The 21,082-nt window shown below is 38.7% G+C and overlaps 1 protein-coding gene across 4 annotated transcripts in view; it reads right to left on the minus strand.

Moving 5' to 3' along the window:
• Positions 1-21,082, minus strand: part of CASK (calcium/calmodulin dependent serine protein kinase) — a 223,155-nt gene that overhangs the window by 130,286 nt on the left and 71,787 nt on the right. For all 4 annotated transcript variants that reach the window (XM_075033580.1, XM_075033578.1, XM_075033582.1 and 1 more), the window contains exon 3: positions 5,177-5,282. In XM_075033580.1, coding sequence (XP_074889681.1) covers positions 5,177-5,282 — 106 coding nt within the window. The remainder of the gene's footprint in view (positions 1-5,176; positions 5,283-21,082) is intronic.

Genomic DNA, 21,082 nt, shown 5'->3' on the forward strand with positions numbered 1-21,082 from the left:
TATTGCAAGTAGCTGACCCTTCTCAAAGTATTGTCATTGATAAAGACCCACGGTCATTAGAAAAAGTCATAAGCAACAGAATATAAAAGCAAAAGTGATAGTTATATACCAAACAGAAGACAGCATTCTACTTAAAACCAGTGTTTCTCCCCTCCACATGCATAAACTACCAAGCAAACATGATGTGACAGGGACAGCACTGTCAAGAACAGCACAGTATTGAACAAATACTAAAGAAACCAGACTGTGCCCCATTTCATAAATGGAATTTTTAAATAGCAGGAGAGTTTTGCATATTATTTGTTCTTTGCAAGGCACAGACTTAAAAAAAGATTGCTTTCATCTATTTTGACACTGTAAAATATATCTGTTTCACATACTTCTATTGACTACATGCTTGTGTTAGGTAAAAGGTCACAGTTAAATCAAGACTAATGATGGATCACTTGTGGTTGGAAGATAACTTCCTGACACAGCTGGGGAAGGTGTCCCACTGGACCTGTTGTTCACAACCAGAGAAGGACTGGTGGGTGATGTGATGGTTGGAGGCCCTCTTGGGCATAGTGATCATGAAATGATAAAGTTTTTGATTCGTGAAGAAGTAAGGAGAGGGGTCAACAGAACTGCTACCTTGGACTTCCAGAGGGCAGACTTTGGCCTGTTTAGGAGACTGCTTCACAAAGTCCATTGGAAGGCAGTCCTGAAGGGCAAAGGAGTCCAGGAAGGCTGGACATTCTTCAAGAAGGAAATCTTCAAGGTGCAGGAGCCGGCCATCCCCATATGCCAAAAGATGAGCTGGCAGGGAAGAAGACCAGCCTGGCTGAACAGAGAGCTTTAGCTAGAACTCAGGAAAAAAAGGGAGAGTTTATGACCTTTGGAAGAAGGGGAAGGCAACTCAGGAGGACAACAAGGATGTTGTGAGGTTATGCAGGGAGAAAATTAGAAGGCCAAAGCCCTCAAAGAACTTAATCTGGCCACTGCTGTAAAAGACAATAAAAAATGTTTCTATAAATACGTTAGCAACAAAAGGAGGGCTAAAGAGAATCTCCATCCTTTATCAGATGTAGGGTGAAACAGTGACAAAGGATGAGGAAAAGGCTGAGGTACTCAATGCCTTCGTTGCCTCACTCTTTAACAGTAAAACCACTTGTTCTCTGGGTACCCAGCCCCTGAGCTGGAAGACAAGGACAGAGAGCAGAATGAAGCCCCATAATCCAAGGGGAAATGGTTAGTGACCTGCTACACTACTTAGACAAACACACATGTCTGTGGGACTGGATGGGATCCACCCCAGGGTGCTGAGGGAGTTGGTGGATGGAAGGGCTCACCAAGCCACTTCCCATCATTTATGAGCAGTCCTGGCTAACCGGGGAGGTCCCAGTTGACTGGAGGTTAGCAAATGTGATGCCCTTCTACAAGAAAGGCCAGAAGGAGGATCTGGGGAACTACAGGCCTGTCAGCCTGACCTTGGTGCCAGGGAAGGTTGTGGAGCAGATCATCTTGAGTGCCATCACACGGCACGTACAGGACAACCAGGGGATCAGGCCCAGTCAGCATGGGTTTGTGAAAGGCAGGTCCTGCTTGACCAGCCTGATCTCCCTCTATGACAAGGTGACCCAGGCTTGGGGAAGAGCAGCTGGAAAGCTGCCTCGTGGAAAAAGGACCTGGGGGTGCTGGTCGACAGCCGGCTGAATATGAGCCAGCCTGTGCCCAGGTGGCCAAGAAGGCCAACGGCATCCTGGCTTGTGTCAGAAATGGTGTGGCCAGCAGGAGCAGGGAGGTGATCGTCCCCCTGTACTGGGCACTGGTGAGGCCGCACCTCGAGTGCTGTGTTCAGTTTTGGGCCCCTCACGACAAGACAGACATTGAGGTGCTGGAGCGTGTCCAGAGAAGGGCAGCCAAGCTGGTGAGGGGCCTGGAGCACAAGTCTTATGAGGAGCGGCTGAGGGAACTCGAGTTGTTTAGTCTGGAGAAAAGGAGACTGAGGGGAGACCTTATCTCTCTCTACAACTGCCTGAAAGGAGGTTGCAGTGAGCTGGGGGTCGGTCTCTTCTCCCAAGTAACAAGTGATAGGACGAGAGGAAACGGCCTCACGCTGCACCCAGGGAGGTTTAGATTGGGTATTAGGAAAAATTTCTTCACCGAAATGGTTGTCAAGCATTGGAAGAGGCTGCCCAGGGAAATGATTGAGACCCTGGAGGTATTTAAAAGACGTGTAGATGTGGCTCTTAGGGACATGGTTTAGTGGTGGACTTGGCAGTGCTAGGTTAACGGTTGGACTTTATGATCTTAAAGGTCTTTTCCAAACTAAATGATTCTATGATTCTATATACAGCTGTCAGCAAATAACACCACAGAATGGGAAAGAAAACTGTGACTGTATGATGAAGAGTAAAGCTGGCCCTATCTCAGATGCAAGGTCTCTCCAGAGTCTCCAAGGGATCTCTTCCACCAGTGGAAAGAGTCCATTACCCTTCTGAGGAGCAGCTGGGGTGTGTGTGGGAGCAAATAACTTGGCACAGGTACATACTTTCTCATTTATGATGTAATAACATCTAAATACTTTTAAAATAATAATTTTACTTTAAGAATTAGACTTTCTGGGACAGAGTCTGCTTCTTACTCTACACAAGCACTTCATCTATTAAGACCAACTGCTTCTATGCAGTTTATTACAGCAGTACCATATGGCTAATGGCAACCTACTGGTAACATGACATGATGGCCCCATTCTAAAGAGTGCTTGAATTTCCGTATAAAGTGGTTAAAAACATAGCTAAATTTTTTGTGTTAAACTTCATTGCTACTGTTCATGTTCATCAGTACTTCTATGAATTATGACTTGATTTTTTAAACGTTTATTTTTACAAAATTTTCAAAATTGGGCACAGATTGTATTTTTTTCCTGAGTTGTACAATCTCTTGTTATCAGATATATGCTGCATTTGCTTATTTAACGTGTAATTTTTCAAATACGATAGATTTGGCAAGATATTCAGGGCCATTTTAGCAGCTGCTCCATGTAGCTCACAGCTTATGAAAGAGAAACAGTAGTGCACCTATGTATCATTTACGTGCAACTGATGGCACAAAGTTTTAGGTTTGGTTATTCCGTGCGTTTCATGAGCTGGACTTGAATTAATTTTCATGCAAAGCATCTGCCAGTCCACAAATAGCCCATCACCAGCTGGGCTTATATCTCCTCTGCAAATCTGTGTTGTCTTCCCCTTTTCTGTCATTTCAGAATAACTAGACCCTAATAAAATATATTTTATTACTGTAGATGGAACTTTGTTGCAAAGCAATTAAGTTTGTTATAATAATAGCATAATGAACAGAAAGCAGTACGAGGAAAAATAAGTTACCTACAAATACATAGATGCTTTTCTACTAACTACAAGTTTCTTATTATGGTCACAATTCTATAGTATGCCACTAACTCAATAAAACTCACACAATGCAGTCTTACTCCACAGCAAACATCAGTCTTCTGTTGAATCTCTTTACCAAAGCGTCCCCTTCAGCATAATACACTGCACCCACAACTCTTCCATTCCCTGCTACATTTTGAGCACAGGTGTTCCTACTGTCTCATTTTCTATCACTGTTTGTTACAAAAGAGTGATGTCTTGCAGTGTACAAGGGAGACAAGGACATATAAGATGGTAAAGATTTATTATCCTTCAAATAATTTAGCCTCGTATTTCCTTCTTTCATGTGGCCTGAAGTCAGGTGCAGTATTTGTGTAGTAATCCTAATTGTTCAGACTTACTTTTTATGTGTACAAACATAAATGATAATAGGCTTGTCATTAAAAAATAATTACTGCTTTTGTCTCATATTTCTGAGCTACCAGCATGGTAAAAATAGAAGCAAAACCTTTTTTCCATTTCAAAATCTTGTTAATTATCACAGTATGTCTCCCCAAGGTGTGCATAATTATTTCATAATAGGATAATTAAAGTCCCTTGGTCCATGCTTTGGGATTTACAAAATAAAAACCAAAGTCAGTATTGAATCAAAACTTACAAAAAGGAAAGCATAAAACAATTATTTCACACAATCATAAGTTTATAAACTCACCTAAAAAAAAAAAAAACCCAAACCCAAAAGCAGAAGACTTAAAAGCAACAACTTTCACCTTTACATCATTTTTTTTTTTTGCTGTTACCTCCTGCCGCCTTCTCTACCTCAATGGTAAAACTAACATGTGAGAATTATTTTTTAAGTGCATATCTCACATCAAATTCTTGGCTCTAGTGGACATGCCAGTTCAACCTAACACACTGGTATGATGTGGCTTGCTCCAACATAAGCAGGCCAAATGCATCAGAAAACATAATGCTGGAAGATCAGAGAAATTAAAGAGGTAAAAACACATATGCCCAGCCACACTAGGAATCCATATATGGGGAACATAAAAAGAAGAGCTGGTAGGTGCAGAGAAGAGAAGGAAGATTGAATACAGAAGTGCACAAATCAGCATTCTGCATGTCTATATTTGTCCTTCCCAGTTAGCTAAAACCTAACTCAAGAAGGACTAAAAATTTTCCCTCAAAGAAGGAATGTGGCGATTTAGGGGCTGCCCCCCTTTTGTTTCTTATTGTCAATTAAAAATACCTGTACACTGCTGAAAAGTCATGTTTTGTTCACCGTTCCATATGCCAACAGTAACTAAACTCTTACATTCAAACTTCCAAAACATATCTTTTAAACAAAAGCCTCTCTTCATATGATGTGAACAGGTATATTGATTTACAAGAATACTCAAATACTTAAAAAAAAGGAAAAAGCAGTGCAAAAGAAACAATAGTCTGGGAAAAAAAAACCAAACAAAACTTCACAACTGGAATAGAATACCATCAGTTACCCAAAGATGATGACCATCAGCAGATTTTTAACTCGTTCTCATGTACCCTATTAGGGACACAGCAGCCATCAATAAACTGCATGTCTGCCCTTAAAAAGCATGCTATAAAGAATCAGCTTGATGTCAGCCACTTAGCAGTGTGACAGCTTTTTTTATTTGGGACAACCTGTACTGGTCAGAAATAAATATTTTCATAGCACTCAAGACTTCTGAGCTACAAAACAAGCAGGTGAAAGCAGACATAGTTTTAGGATTTTATTTAGCAAATGACAACAAAGAAAGGTAAAATCAAAGAGAGAAACTTACAACTCAAAGACCATATAAAGCATTCCATCTGAGCTGTATGTCTCCAATAGTTCAACAATATGAGGATGCTTCAGCATGTGACAAATACTGGCTTCTCTCTTCAGATCTGTGAAAGATAATGAAGTAGTATATTAGCTATATATCCAAGCTGTTGAATACAAAAAAAATTTGAAAACAATTCAAACACACTGTTTGGAAAGACGTACACATCTGAAATTTCTAATAAATTCTTTAATCTTTATAAAGAACACTGACAAGATGATATTTAATTACCCTCCTTCAGAACTTGTATGAAATTAACTTAAACTCACACAGATCTCAAAATATAAACACACAAAACTTAACAGGCTTTCTTGATTTGACCTATTAATAAAAGATCTCTTTGGTCATAATCTGAAGGACTGTACAGTCATACATTCCTTTAATGCACATATGCAGACTACACCAAGATTTTCATCCTAAATATCCAACATCACTGCGAAATTATCTCCAAATACAGAAGACAGGCTCTTTCACCACACTACAGAACTATTAAAACCTGGAGGTCTCTAGTCCGATCCCTCTGCTCAAAGCAAGGTCAACTACAGCAGGTTGCTCAAGACCACATCCAGTTGGATTTTGAACATGTCCAAGAATGGAGACTCTACAACCTGTGTAGGAAATCTGTACTGGTATCTGATCACACTCATAAGTAAATAAGTTTTTTTTCTTATGTTTAAATTTCTTGCAGTTCTTTAATAGTGATTTTTTAAAAAATAAATGAATAAATCACAGTATATGAAATAACACTCGCATAAATTTTAACCAGCTTGTATTAGCTTGCACCTCTGTTCTAGAGAAGAGGGAGAAAAGCAGAAACAGTTGTGAATAAAGAAAGAGCAGAAACCACTGTGATATCTCTCAAAGCTTGAGAGGTTTTGTTTTTACCAAACAACACACTTGCTTTTTCTGATCACAAATTAATCCTTCTGCTAGTACAGAAATGCAAAAAAGGAAACCACACTGAATTAATTTTCTTTCTTCTTTGTTGCAACTATTTGGTATTTTTGTTAATTAATCATCCTTAAATGTGAGTGTTGGGTTTTTTTTAAACTTACCAGTAGTATTCTAGAAAAATACCAAAGTCCTGAATGAATAGCCTTGATGATAATTTGAGAAGAGAGGAAAATGCCAGTCTGTATTCTGAAGTAGACATTTTACTTTTCTATTCTCTTTCCATACAATTGTTCATTGTTCAAGAATGACCTATATATATTTATGGGAAAATACAAATACACTTTCTCGATTTGAGAATGCTTACCATATTGTTGTGCTACACTAGAAAGAAATTTAAAATGCACTATCTTCATATGTGTCCTATTACATTTCTAACATGAATCAACAACATTCAGAAATACAAGCAGCAAGATGAACATTCTTTCACGTGAAGCATTTAACAGGTTACTCAGATTTATGTTAGACTTGTGATCTTTTAGTCATCTATAAATTTGGAAGAAATGCTCAGAATTTGGAAATGATTAAATTTTAATCCAAGAAAAATTTTCAGATTCACAAAGTGGAAATTTTCTTAATAGAACTGTCATATTACACTTGCATTATGCGCTTCCTCCCTCACATCCTTGCAAATATAATCTAAAAGCAAAATGAGTAGAGCAACCTCTTAGAAACCATTATGTAATGTCATCTTAGGAAGTGCAAACAGAGCAGCAAAAAGAAGCAAATAACTGTCTTTCATTGATGCAGAAGAAATTTAGATAAAGAAATTCATGTAAAATTTTTCCTTTATACAGAGATGAAATGCTATCAAGTAAGAAAACACCAGTATGTCTTTCACTATTGAAAATACTCGCATATAAGTTTTCACATCATCTTCATGCGAAGTAGCTACTAAAACCATATTGTAACTTTCCCTTCCATCATGTTTAGGCATTGATTTCACACTAGATGATTAACACCTCTTTTCTAGGCAGTGAGGCTCTCCTTGTCTTTCACTGAAGTACACATCCAGTCTTTCGTAAATAGCATCACAGGTAAGCATACCGATGGATAGCATAAGAGAATAGAAAACTATGTGATTCTGTGAATGACTATGATCTCCAGAAAATATGGTGCTTTTATTTTGTCTCTTACTGTATAATGACTTTAATGCTACCACACTTCACCATAGTATCTGATACCTATTTTAGATGGAAAGCAAAGTGAAAATCCAATAGGCAACTACAAAAAAGTTCTGCTTTATTTACATGTAGAAATTGTGTTCAAAATAGTTTATTTTGGCTGCTTACTCTCTTAATTTCTTGTGGGCTTTATTTATATTTTGAAGGGAAGCAGAACTGTGAGGAAGAAAATATATGCTGCCATTTACCTCATTCCTTTGTGTAATATTGCATGGATGAAACAATTGCTCACAGACTGAGCATCAGTACCAGAGGAAGGAGAAACAGAAGTGGAAAATAAAATCTCCAAACAGGAAAACAAATGAACAGAAGTCAAAGAACAAGGTTTTGTATGACTAAGGGGTCTCGGGGCTAAAAGCAGAACAAAGTCCTATTTTAAAAACAGCAGGAACTTGTTTAACAGTAGACCTATTGTGGAAGAAGAAAACTAGGTATAAAGAGACAGACAAGTACATACCACATTGATTCAACAAAGGCAAAGGGCAGAAAAGAGATGATGGATTCTGAAGTCCATTTGGACTGTGACCCAAGTGTCAAAATATGTCATGTTTAAGACCAGTAAAAAGGAAAGGGGAAGGAGGAGAAAAGGCAGAGATGGCACATATATGTCATTGTTTTCACTTAAAAAATGACATCATCATCTACTCAAACCTTTATCAAATGCTTTTACTGGACTAAATTAAATTTCATCTCCACATATTCCTCAAATGGTAATTAAAATCCCAAGTGCCTATAGATACTGTTCCAGTTCTGAATACAACATAAAACCAAGCAGATGTTTGGCTGCAAGCAGGTGACTGAAGTTATCCTAAGAAAAATCCCAGTATTATCTTGTGAGCCACCATATTGTCTGTAATTTATCATTCTAAATATAACATTGTATGAAATATTTGCTACTCCTCTAAGTTTTCTAAACATCTGCTGAGTATTTTAGCCATGTTGTGTAGTAATAAAGGTCCAACACATCCCATAGCAAAATAAGCCTTTCATATTCCAAACACCTAAAAGAGCTTCAGGACAACTCTAGAATCTGCCGATGGAGTAAGTCGGCTTTAAGCAGCAAGAGGTGACATGTACCATTTACTAATGGTTATGTATCTAATATTTAAAACAGTCTCCTTCACTAGTAAATAAAATTTAGGTAAAAGAACATACCCTAAGGTAAGACAAAGTCTTAGAATCTAAACCAAACCATGATTTTTTAATTGCTGGACTATTGTACTTTATATTTGAATCCTTTTTTGAACACGTCTTCTATTCATTTTTTCTCTTCTTGATATGGCTGAAGAAATTACTTTCCAGTCCATTCTTTAAGCTTTCTCTGTCAGCACTCTTTCAAAATTAAACATTAATGCCAACAGCGATAATAAAGAGAACAGCAAGGTTTAAAAGCACAAGCTTTAAAAGTTCCTCTGCCAATGGCATAAAAGGTATTGTTACACAACCAGAAATAGGGAGAAAGATGTGGTGTTTCACTTAATTTGCTTAGCAAACAGTCTGATACTTTACATAATAATTTGAAAAGCATTTAAAAGCTGCCATTTTACACTACCTTTACCAATAAGCGGTCCAGAATTTCATTCTGTTTACAAAACTCTAAGGGTTTTTTTATCAACTGGAGACATGTTCAGGTTTCCATTTTATACGTGGCTAATTATTTAGGGAGAGTCACTGAAGTTGTTAAAATGGCATGCAAGTTCAGACTTCTGTAACAAATAGAAAAGTTCCAAGATGGAAAAGGGAACTCCCAGCGATAATCACCATACAGAGAAAACGTAGCCTTGTGTTTGGATAGAGACACTGCAAATGAATTGCTGGAAGCCCTAAAAAGAAAACTGCTCTAAATAATCGCAAAGAAAGATATGTCAATCTTTGATAGAAAATATAAAACATGAGCATCACTTAACATTTCTATGGGACTTAACTACCTAATATCCTACGCATCTCTGACAATTCTGGCAAATACTGAATTTCCTTTCAAAGTCTGATACCCAAGGTTTTAAAACATCTCAAACATACTGAACACATTTTGAAAGTATGCTCATGGTATCCTACAGCATAGAAGAATTAGATGCTCTCTAGCAGCCTGGATTATAGCCCCATACTAGCTACTATGAAGAAAATTAACTCTATCGCAGCCAAAACCAATACAACATTAAACAAACAAATTTCTTCCCCCCTTTCCCAGGCTCAGCTTCACTCCTTCACTCCAGGCTCCTCTACCCACCAGCTCCGAGTGGTGCAGGGGGTGGGAGCCATGCTCAGTGCACAGTGGTTCCTCTCTGCTGTTCCTTCCTTATCACACCTTTCTGCTGCTCCAGCATGGGTCCTCAACAGGCTGCAGGGGATATCTGCTATGCCATGGTGAACCTCCTCCTTCCCTGATCTTGGTATACCCTCTTTTTGTTCCACATTCCCTATGCCACACTCTAGCATTTCCTACCCTTCCTTAAATATATTTTCACAGACGCACCACACACGTGGCTGAGGGGTTCAGCTTTGGTTCATTGGAGCCATCTGGAACCGGCAGTGTACAGCACAGGACAGCCCCCAGCCTCTTCCTACAGAAGCTGCCCCTGCAGCCTCCCATCACCAAAAACTTGCCACTTGCATTTAATACAAGTCTGCTCCATTTTCTAGTAGCCAAGACTACACTACACGCTGTGCTTCAAGGGGCTCCAAAGGAGTTGACTACTTCCATGCCAAGCACACCACTATATACCTCTGCCTCGAGACAGCATGTAACAAGCACACGACACAACCTGCACAACAGCAAACTAGTTTAACCAATCATACTGTACATGAGGTCACACTTCCAAAACCAGGCAAACTTTCATTGCAATACTAGCTTAAAAAGCTTCCCTATCCCCTCTCTGTTTGCTCATTCTTGCTCCTCTGTGAAAATTACTTCTAGGCTTTATTATTCTAATAATATAGCAAGGAAGTCATAAAAGCCCTCAGTACAGCCAACATACTGCAACAGGAACGAGCAGCTGGAGGTGGGAACATTCTGTATTGACATTGGCAATCAAACGCTCATATTACAGAACCACAGTGATGTTTCTGCCCCAAAGACTTTCTTATTTTTTTCTTCCACGAGAGAGTATTCCCCTTTCTCTTAATTAAAACCGCACTGCCTACCTGCCTGGAATATGTGACCGTCTCCTCATCGCACAGATACATCTGACCAGTTAATGATTCCTTGCCTCAACAAGTAGTAAAAGCTTTCCTGCCTCCCCTCCCACGCACTTTGGGGTGGCTAAAGCTCTGCGGTAGCCAAGCTGATTTAACTGCTGGCTGTTTCTCCCTTCATCCCACACACATTCTTGCCCTCTGTTCCACTGTGCAGCAGCCTGGAGCTTGTCACACCACACACCAAACCATTTCAGTGTTAACTCAGTAAAAAAGCACATTCATTTCCCGCCCCCCCCTCCCCTGGCTCGGTGTCATGCAGTCTTAGCATGTGAAATGGCTCAGTGGGCAATCTCAAGTACAGAAGCTGGCTTAGAAGAATGGAAAGGACTATGGGAGGAGAAAGCAAATCAGACTATGTGAAAGTCAGCACTTGGAGCTGCTTAGGATGTTGCAAAATACAAGTACAAGCCCAAATACACACCTTTCCCTGCAAAGTGTCTCCATCATCATCAAATCTTTTACAGTATAATCAATTGGTATCATCAATCTCTACCTTAATAAACATGCTTAAAACACATACCAAAAGAAACAAATGCATATAGCTTGTGAACGGCCCTTGATAAAAACACCATGGTAATCGGCAATTACAATGACAATGTGAGATAATCCATCTCCAGTCGGTATCTTTTGTTTATATGCTACTGTAGTATTTGGAAACAAAACAATGACATGAAGAAAACCAAAACGCAGTTACACCTAATACTCAACAACCAGAATCCATTTCTGAGCCCCCCATGCAGATATCTATGGAAATGTCCATTTTGTGGAATCAGACTTTATAGACGCTCACTAAATTCTGAATAACTTCCATTTTCTACTCTATTCTTTCTCAGTGTTTGGACATAAATATAAACATGTTAATGGCTTTTTAGCTGGATCTGGGTGTCTTGGGAGACTTAAAAGGCAATTTTCCTTCCTCAGTTTATACTCCATCAGCTTTAAATACATGAAATTGGGTGTGAAAAAACACTTTTCTCTCCTTTTCTCTCATGACTTCTGATACATCCACCAGACTTGTCCAGAATCACATATCTGACAGACATTGTAAGTTGATTTGCATGGTTGTGTCCATGAAAGCAAACCCTCCCTCCTTTTACTCATTTCCTCATTTTTATTGGCATACAAATAAGCAATGTTTCATAAATAAGATGGTGTATTTTGGGTAATGAATCAACTTGAACTAATAAAAATGTTTAAGAATGTCTGAAAGAATAGTGACAGCTGCTTATTGCAGATAATTAAAACCAAATAACTTAATTTCATTTAATTAAATGATAATTCTTAGCAACTTTTTACAAAGTACCCACCACAAAGAAAAAAAAACAACCAAACAACAAACTAAATCTAATCTTTCTCAAGCAGGAACAAAGATTGGATAAGCCCATATCTCTCGTCTAAGTTTTTTCTACATTCTACATCCTCTCAGTTTATACTCAACAGCAGGTTCTGAGAGGTAGGGGAACAGAGGAAGAAGAGGGGAAACACAGAAAAGTGGAACCAACACTTCCTGGGTTTTTTTGTTTTGGTTTGGTTTCTTTTTGATGCACAGTCTGTATTTCAAAACACTTAGTAGTTCTCCCTGCTGCAAAGTAGCAGTTTCAAAAGCGTTTCACAAACTCAAGTAGGGACATGATAATCAGAAGTAGTGTTATAAACTCTATAAATTAATTTCAAAGGATTAAGTAGGGTTCTCTCTGTCACAAGTTTGGACTTCCAAACAGAAATGGAGTTGCTGCTGAAGACATTTTGGAACCTCTGCTGTAAAATCTGAACCACTTTCCTTTTCTCCTAACATTGCTCTGTTTTCAATAATTAATGAAAGGAAATTGAAAATAGTCATTGACTCTCCAGCCATGATCAATCAAATTATGAAAGTGGGTTTACTACTGACAACCATATTGTATTAAATCCCATGTTCCCACCTGTTATGCAATACCGCGTAATAGTCTGAAACCCAACACCTTCCCAATTACCTTAGACCACATGTTGTTACATTACAAACCACAACTTTAAACACTTTGCGATACAATAAATTCTTTAACAGAGGGAAGCGGAAGGGTACGTGCAGCAGCAGATCTCTCAGAACATGCTGTGAAACTTCTTTAAAAAAATAAAACAAAAAATAGAAAAACAATTAGACATAAGGTGTGTATTTGGTGAAAGAATGCTACACGCTGGCTGGAGCACTGAACTGGCAACATGCTCACCTGTAAGGTCACAGCAGTTGTTTTTATTGAAATGACTGGAAGGTCATAATTTCACCAAGTTACACAGATTATCAGTTTTCACTACAAGAAAAAACAAACACTTAAAACTAGCAGCCCCATTAAAGGTAGTAAACGTTCCCTCTTCTGTCAACTCCTTCTCCCCTCCTGCACAATCTCTCCCCTTCATGCTAGCGCAACTCCTTGTACAACTGCACAATCAACATGATCAAGGAATCAACCCGACTGCAAACAATCTTTTTTCCCTCTCCCCTCACAGCTCTTTTTCAGCCAGACTAGTTCTGGCTAGTTCTGGGTATCTGCACAAACACGTATGAGCACAATCGTGTCGATAGCACAGCAACAGAAACAAGCGGCCAGGTCCCATTTCTCTTTCGTCCCTGTCCTTCCCTATGCTGGTGGAACTCCAAGCCGACGTGCGTGGATTCCTCGCTAGGTGGCAACCCATCTCCTGCTTGGAGCTGGCGTGGACTCAGCAACCGAACACAAAAGCCGGCCGCTTTTAGTTAGCCGCAGAGAGCTCCACGTTTAGCCAGTTTTATTCCACTGATCTGATTAATGATGGTTACAGTACAGACCCGAGAACAAAAAAAAAACCTACGCCACCCTAAAATAATTAAGGTACATCCAGGACTAAGCGCCCTTTTATCCAGATTCCGTGGAAGACCGTTCTCTACGCCTAACGAGCCATTCCGAGCCGATGACTACACCAGCACACTGCACACATCGATAATTGTATTAGACAACTAGAATACATTTAAACACAGTTTGCTCACGTAAGCCAGAAGTTCTTTGTTTAATCCACAAAACTATAACACGGCAGTGTGATTATCGCTTTGAAGTCCAGCAAAAAGCTTTAGAAAGCTAGAACTTGCAAGCAGTTCAGTTTAAATCACCGGCATTTCTCCTTTTTAAAGGTTAATCACACAGGGTGGGTTCTTTGTTTTGGCTTTTGTTTGTTTCCGGGGATTTTTTTTTTTGCTGCAGGGGCGCGTGTTTTCTCTTCAGGCTTTGGCTGGGGCAATACAGGTAATGTATTGTATCTTAGAATGTGCTAAGAGCATCACTACCAATGTTAAATTCAGATTGGCAGAAAATTTTTACCCCAAACTTTGACATCTCTCTAATATTTTGGCCGAAATTAATTTAGGTAGATCAGGTTAACTAAAGGTTAGACTTTGCAGTCCTTTAAATGAGTTTTTAGTACTCATGTACTAAAATGCAATGACATTACATCAAGTAAGTGTCCTTGAAGGCAGTGGAACATTATCAAGGAAAGAATGTTACTCGATCCTGAAAAACGAAAAGTTATTTCTGTTGCTGATCATTCTAATATTTGCAGTTTTCTTTTTGTTTGAAATATCTTTTCTTCTGTGGCTTAGCCTTTACCTGAACAATATGACAGGGAAATTTACTTTCTGATGTTAACAAAGAATCTCAATTTTACGGGAAAATGTCTGGAATTTGAAGGTCACAACAGAAATCTATTCATAACAGATTCAGCTCGTCTAGACAAACTGTCCCTAACTCCTATTCTAGGAAGGGTTAAATAATCCATTACACTGCTGCTGTTGAACACTAACAGGCAGAAACAGACTGCCCCAAGGCACTCAGAAGAAGGAACTGACTGCTTAAGATGCTTCTCATACAGACAAAATTTACTTGTTTGTTGGCTTTGATCAAAGTTTCTTAACTGCTGGGCTCTGCACAGCCAATACGAAACCAGTTGCTCACTAATGCCAGAAAGGAAATAGTCTACTTCTACTTTGCCCATATCAAGTCTAGACAACCCAGGCAAAACCAGCATTTAAAATATCAGTCTGCTCCAATGAATTTAATTCAGCAATGTCACATAGCTCAGTGAGTGACAGCGTTTTAGTTCTGGTAGCTGTGGCATGCAGGACAGGTTACTGTACAGTTTTTCTCAGGTAAAATAGCGCAAGCTGCATTATATGCTGCTGTACTGAGACAGCCTCAGTACGGAAAGCGCCTTCCACAGCACGCTGAACTCTAGGACAAACAGCAGCTACAGTTCACTGCAGAGACGCACCCTAAGTAATAGATAACTGTCTAGCAACTTCTAAGGATGATACCAATTCTGTCCAGCTAGGAAATCCTGTAGCAGAATGACGTCTGAACACTGGAGAAAAATTACCTGAACAAAACTTGTTTTCTGGTTCAGTGACAGAACAATGTCAGGAACCAGAAAACTCTTTTCAAGCAGTAGTAAACCAGGATAAGAAAAAAGTTAGTTTTGGTTTGTTCCACTTCTGCACATGCTTCTCTTTGCAATTATTACCTAAAGTCATAGAAAACTTGTTTATTTTCTTTGTTAACTGACACATTATAAAGCAAGTTTTGTAGAACAGGTGTGCAAGTCTTAGTTCAGTAATAAAAAATTCCCACTACAGAATGTATTCTTCACCAGCACTTTCAGGATTTCATGCTAAGAACCAACAAAGTTTTAACTAGACTTCTTGTTACTTCCACATATTCCAAAAATACTTTTAAATACTGCCTGTTAAGGTTGTAATGCTTTAAAGAGCACATCTTCCTTTTTCTGCTTGTGCAGTTGCAATACTCTTCCGAGCCTCTGAAACCAGTGCCCTTAAAATATATCCCCCCTTTCATTCAACAAAAATCAAATGTTAGTGATGAAACCAGTGTAACTGAGCTCAAACTTGTTTCTAGCAACATTCACGTCACAGCTCTAGGAATAAGGTTTTCACTTGCCTAACTTGTCTCAAATTGTACAACAGGCTGAAAATACTGCAAAATTTTACAAATACTTATGCTTTTCTCTGTAAAATAGCCAAAACTGACAAAGGTAATATATCCCCATAAAGAAACTATCCAATGAGAATTTTGCCTATGAACGGATTTGAATCCTATCACAATTAAAGGTCACCTGAGAAATATTTTCTTTCATAATATTCGCACACTTCTCGTGATATTTAAAGGACAATTCTTCTTCTCCAATACAGATATGAAGAGTTTACTTCTTTAATCTCACCCAAGTGTTAAGAAAACAGTATTTCATTTCCCCTCTTTATTATCTGGTGATGAGTGAGGAACAAAAAATACCTAAAATTCATACTTAGCAAAAATTGAGTTAGAAACCGTTTGGTCACCTAATCCACTCTGTGAACTTGGAAATTATATCAGAATGCAGGAGATACAGACTTGTAAACAGTACTTCCACATGGCTTTTTAACTAAGTTCTGAGTGAGTTTCCCACTGTCTCTGAAATTCCAGGTGATGTCAATGGCAAGAACCACATAGTAATACACAACAATTTCCTTCACTGTCACAGTGCATTTTGAGGGATTGACATCGATCTATAAAGCCCTGCAGTAACCAGCTGGTGATAATGGATTGCTCCTCCTGCTTGACAGAGTAAAAATTATTTAAGTATTTACACTCATAGTACTTGCATGTAAAACACTCTCAGAACTGAATGAACCTTCTTCAGGTGTTAAAAGGCTTGACTCAAATTTGTTCCATCAACTAACCTGTACTATCTCACTCCTGCACGCTTAGCATGAGATCCATTTTCTTACTTTGGTATCCAAATGTGAAATGAGGTTCAATCAGAGTAAGAACAGAACCTTATAAATTCTGCCCATTTTTCTTGCTCTAAAGTGCAGGAGCAACAATAAGCTTGCACATATATTAAATGGGCAAAGCATGTCCACTATTATATTTTAGAAGTCTACAGAAGTAGAATAACTGATAATAATTTGTATCCTCTCTGCAAAACAGAACTTTGTAAGAGCACTGGAAGAATAGCTAACAGGGTTCTTTTGTTAAAAGAACGAACCAAATTTCCTTTCCTCACAAGTTAAAAAAAAAAAAAAGATTAAATATCTGTCTACATTAAATACCACTAGGATAAGAATTTCATTGACATGACAGGGTACTTGGAAACGTAAAACATAACACTCATATAGGTCAGCTGAATTAAGAGACCCCTGGCCCATTCTGCAGATTCTTTAGACCACCTTTCCTGTCTGCACAACAAAATCAAAACCATGACTTAACATGATAACACATGACTCTCAGGCTGAATGCAGCATTGTCCAGATCCTGAAAATAATATGAAGCACAGTTAGTTGCACGAGATGTACTCCCCATCCCTTCCTCAAAGGAGGAAGCAAATACTAGTTCTGAGCCTGACCTCCCTTCCCTCACAAACTTCTGGTGAAACCACCTGTTCAGTGAGCCTCACGCTGCACAACCATGTTCTCATTCTTCCAGAGAACTGCAGTAGGCAGAGGCAGATGAGAAACCGAGGCAGGGAGGGGTGTACTTGCCACTAGAGGAAGGGGATGAGTTATGCACCTGTAACTTGGACAAAAACCAGTCAAATTTGCAAATCTGTGAGCTGTTTATGCAGGTTGTATATGCATCTGCAACAGTATTAAGAGCCAGCTCAGGTCTAGCAGAATTTATTAGCTTAAATGCAGTATATGCAAAAGAGCTATGTTGCTTCAGGGCCTGATGATACAGTATAGTCTCTCCCAGTCAATACCTGAATTAATAAACCATGATGGACTTGAGCTAGCTCCATGTAAAGTCACTTGAAAGTCACAGAGACCCTGATTCTTGAGGATTTATTAGCCCAGTTAAACACAAGCTGTGGATACACTAATAAACACTCCCAGAAATGGAGTGCCAAGAAAATGGGTCTGATGCTCTCCTAAGGGTCAGTTCTGGACTGGTGCTAAGCTAGAGCTCACAAATCTCAACAGATACTAGCACACTGTACATGTTTTGCACATCCACATGTTTTCTAACACATCCCACTGTACCTGTATTATTGCACTTCTTTTATCTTATTAGCTACAGTACCTCAGTCTCCATTTACCGTAGAGAAGTAAGATTCGGCTGCTTCAATCACTCTGTTGTATAAATCCTCATTCATGAACAACTAATTAGGGAAATAAAATGGCCTCAGAGCACAGAGAAATTCATACATTTTATATATATCCTATGTTTTACACATAACTACAGTCAGTTTAGAAAGCCTATTTGTAATTTCTAGGTAAGTAGGATTTTTAAACAGAATAAACTGCATCATAACATTCTTAAGCTAAAAAAAAAAAAAGCTCTCAACACATTTTTTTAAACCTTTAAACCTTTAGCATTGAACCTGAGCCTAAACCTTTGAACTTTTCAGCATTCTTGAGATATGCTTTATTAAATTAAATAATCTTTCATCTTTTGTTTTCCAAATGCCACAGAAAATCATGAAACTGGAATCCATTTAAACCTTTTTTTACCACAAGTAATATTACTCAAGTGATGCTCATGCTGGCTTAAGAACACTCATAAACACAAAAGTGCCATGTGTTGCCAGCAATGAATACTGGACTCAAAGAATGGTGAAAGCAGACGATGACATATCTGTCATGAGCCATTTTTAAGAGTTTTTGCAAAAATAGGTGTAACAAAAGTCTAAGAAGCTATATCCCAAATTAAACTTTGAGGACATTAACAACGGCCCATGGATTTTAATGAAAACATTGGCTGAACTTTAACTTGTTGTATGTAAGTATAAATGTAAATACTGCACAAATGTAACAACCATTTCTCCTACAGACTATTTTCTTTGTTTTGCCGTCTTTTAACTGCAAATTTATCTTCAAGTTCCCAAAATACTGATAAAATTCACATGATAAAAATGATATAAAACCAGTTGCCTGCTAATAGCAATGAAATCTGATTCATCGTCTCTAGTTTGGAGAAGGATTTTAATATACAAATTTATTATTTACACATAACATAATTAGTAAGCACAAAAAACTTGTAAGAAAATTTTCTAAAGCTTTCATTTTCTAAGTTTAAAAGTTAAAAAATTTTCTTCCGCTTCTTGTATTCACATATCCTTCATTACTATAACACATTTTCAGTATAATCACCTAATATTGTAAGTTACAAGACCTTCAGCAATAACTAATCTTTGAGTTGGACTTTGACCACTCTTTGAGTGGTTAAAATCTGTTGAAGAATGGATTTGGACACTGAAATAAAGTATCAGCATAGCATCAAATGAAAGGGAAAAAAATTCACTTTCTATAATCTTTCAAGATCTAAGGAGCCACAGAGTTGCAACAGGATCCCACAGGGACCTGCTCAGACAACAGGCTTAAGAAAGGAAGGCCTAGAACAGAGCTTACTTGTTTTTACAACCTCTTTCTTGAAGTCCTGATACATGAAACATACCATCCTTTTCGGAAACAGTTCAGATGGATAGAATAAACTCCATTAATGTAACAACCAAAGCAAACCACCTGACCTCAGAACACTCTTAGGGTTAGCCTTTGTGCAAAAGCCTCCAGACCAAATGAAAATGACAATTTACATCTTGATAATGGAGGAACAACATAAGTTACTCTACACAAACAAAACTGCTCCTTTGTCCTCCCCATACCACTTCAGAGAACTGACAGCTACCAAGATCACCATTTACACAAACAAGTAATATATTTTTTTGCAATGTGGTATGTGTTAAATGTTGCCCCATTAGTCCTTAAAATCTCTAAACTCTGTTGGGAATTGGGTCCTTTTCAATAGGTTCAACTTTTCCTATATACAAACATCTAAGTGAACACCAATTAACTTCCTACTAACACATGACAAGAATTGCTGCCAGACAGACTCCATCCAACTATAAAAGGAACAAGATTCCTAAAGCTCTCAGGGCCCCAGAAAACTGCTGTGGAAAGTTCAATCTGTAGGAATACTAAGCCAGAATCCAGTCCACTTGGTGAGGTAAGGAACTCTTACCTTCCCTGTAAGAAAGATCCTTATTAGTAACAGGAATGGCAAAACAAAACTATGCACAAGTGCCATCCAGCATCTACAAAACATGTGGCAACTGTGGGGTGATGCACAACTCAGAAATTCCATCCTAACTGATACAGAAGGAGGACAGAATCTTCTGAAACAGACAAAGCAAATCCTGAAATCAGCATTATCTCAGCAAAGCCAGTGCCCTCAAGGTTAGCAGTTCCTACACGTTACAAGTAACCGCAGAACTAGACCAATTGTATTTATTTCTTTTTTGGGCCACTGGATCATGAATACAGCCAACAAACTTAGGAAACAAAGCATGTACAGGAACTGAAGGTCCAAGGTTTCTTACTAGGAAGAGTAATCACAATTTCAGAAAAAAAAAGGATAGCGGAATCCTCTTCATCTGACATGACGTTCTTCAGAGGAGCTACTTCTCTTGGGTAAATCCAGCAATCAGGTTGCAAGAGGCAAAGGTGATAGCGAAGAACAATACTGAGAGCAAGGGGAAATGAGGTTACTGCAATGTCACATGAGGGTACAGATTTGATTCAGGATATGAATGCCTTGCTATTGGCAAACAAACAGTCACCACAGCATGACCAGCTCTAGAGCCCTGTTCTACAACAAAATATTTCTAAATGCTAACCCAGAAGATACCCAATTTTATAAAGAAACTATGTCTCCTCTCAGTTTTTACATCACTGAAGAAACAGATTTTTTGCAGTAATCGGTATTACATGGAAGACCTAAAAAGAAAGAGGTTTCAAAATGTAAATTATTTTTATAAAAGATCAGAATAGATAAGAAAAGATTTTTTTTTTCTCCAAAGATCATTGCATATCTTGGTGCACTTAGGTGTGGGTTCAGTCCTCAGACCAGCATTTGCAACTCAGATTACCGTGCCCTGAAGCTGTGAATAGCTTTGACTGTTAGTGAGTACAGCCCATAATTCCTCAAAAGTCATTACAAACTATACTCTGTAGGGGGAAGTTAGTAAATACAACAGAACCAAGGTAGAAGTTTCTCTTATGTTGTAACACACAAAGGGATAAGCAAGGAACAAAACAATACCCAGCACTGAACTCCAGCTGTACTTCCCCTGTAATCAATTTATCCCAACATTACCTGACAACAGCAAATGACCAAATCTTCACAGAGGACAGTGAAAAAGCAAGACTAGCAAAGACCAAAAAGAGAAAAAGAAGAGCAAACTCATACAAACTCATAAAAGAGTGCTTGGGGGTGCGTGTGGTGTATTAGGGATAACCAGCAAGCGGTTATGCTTAATGTAGCAAGAGGCTGCGGGGATGCCCTCAGGGGAAAGAGGTGAGGGGCTGTCCCACGCCAGACACAGGCAGCTCCGCAATGGACCCACCACAGAACATAGCCGAGCCCCATCAGCCACATGTGTGCCGCCTCTGAACCAGAGGACTTCAGAGAGCCTCTGTGAAAACATATTTAAGAGAGGGCAGTAAACACCAAAAAAACCAAGATGAACAACAAGGCCAGAG

The sequence above is a fragment of the Buteo buteo genome, chromosome 8, assembly GCF_964188355.1.
Source record: "Buteo buteo chromosome 8, bButBut1.hap1.1, whole genome shotgun sequence".
Classification (NCBI taxonomy): Eukaryota; Metazoa; Chordata; class Aves; order Accipitriformes; family Accipitridae; genus Buteo; species Buteo buteo.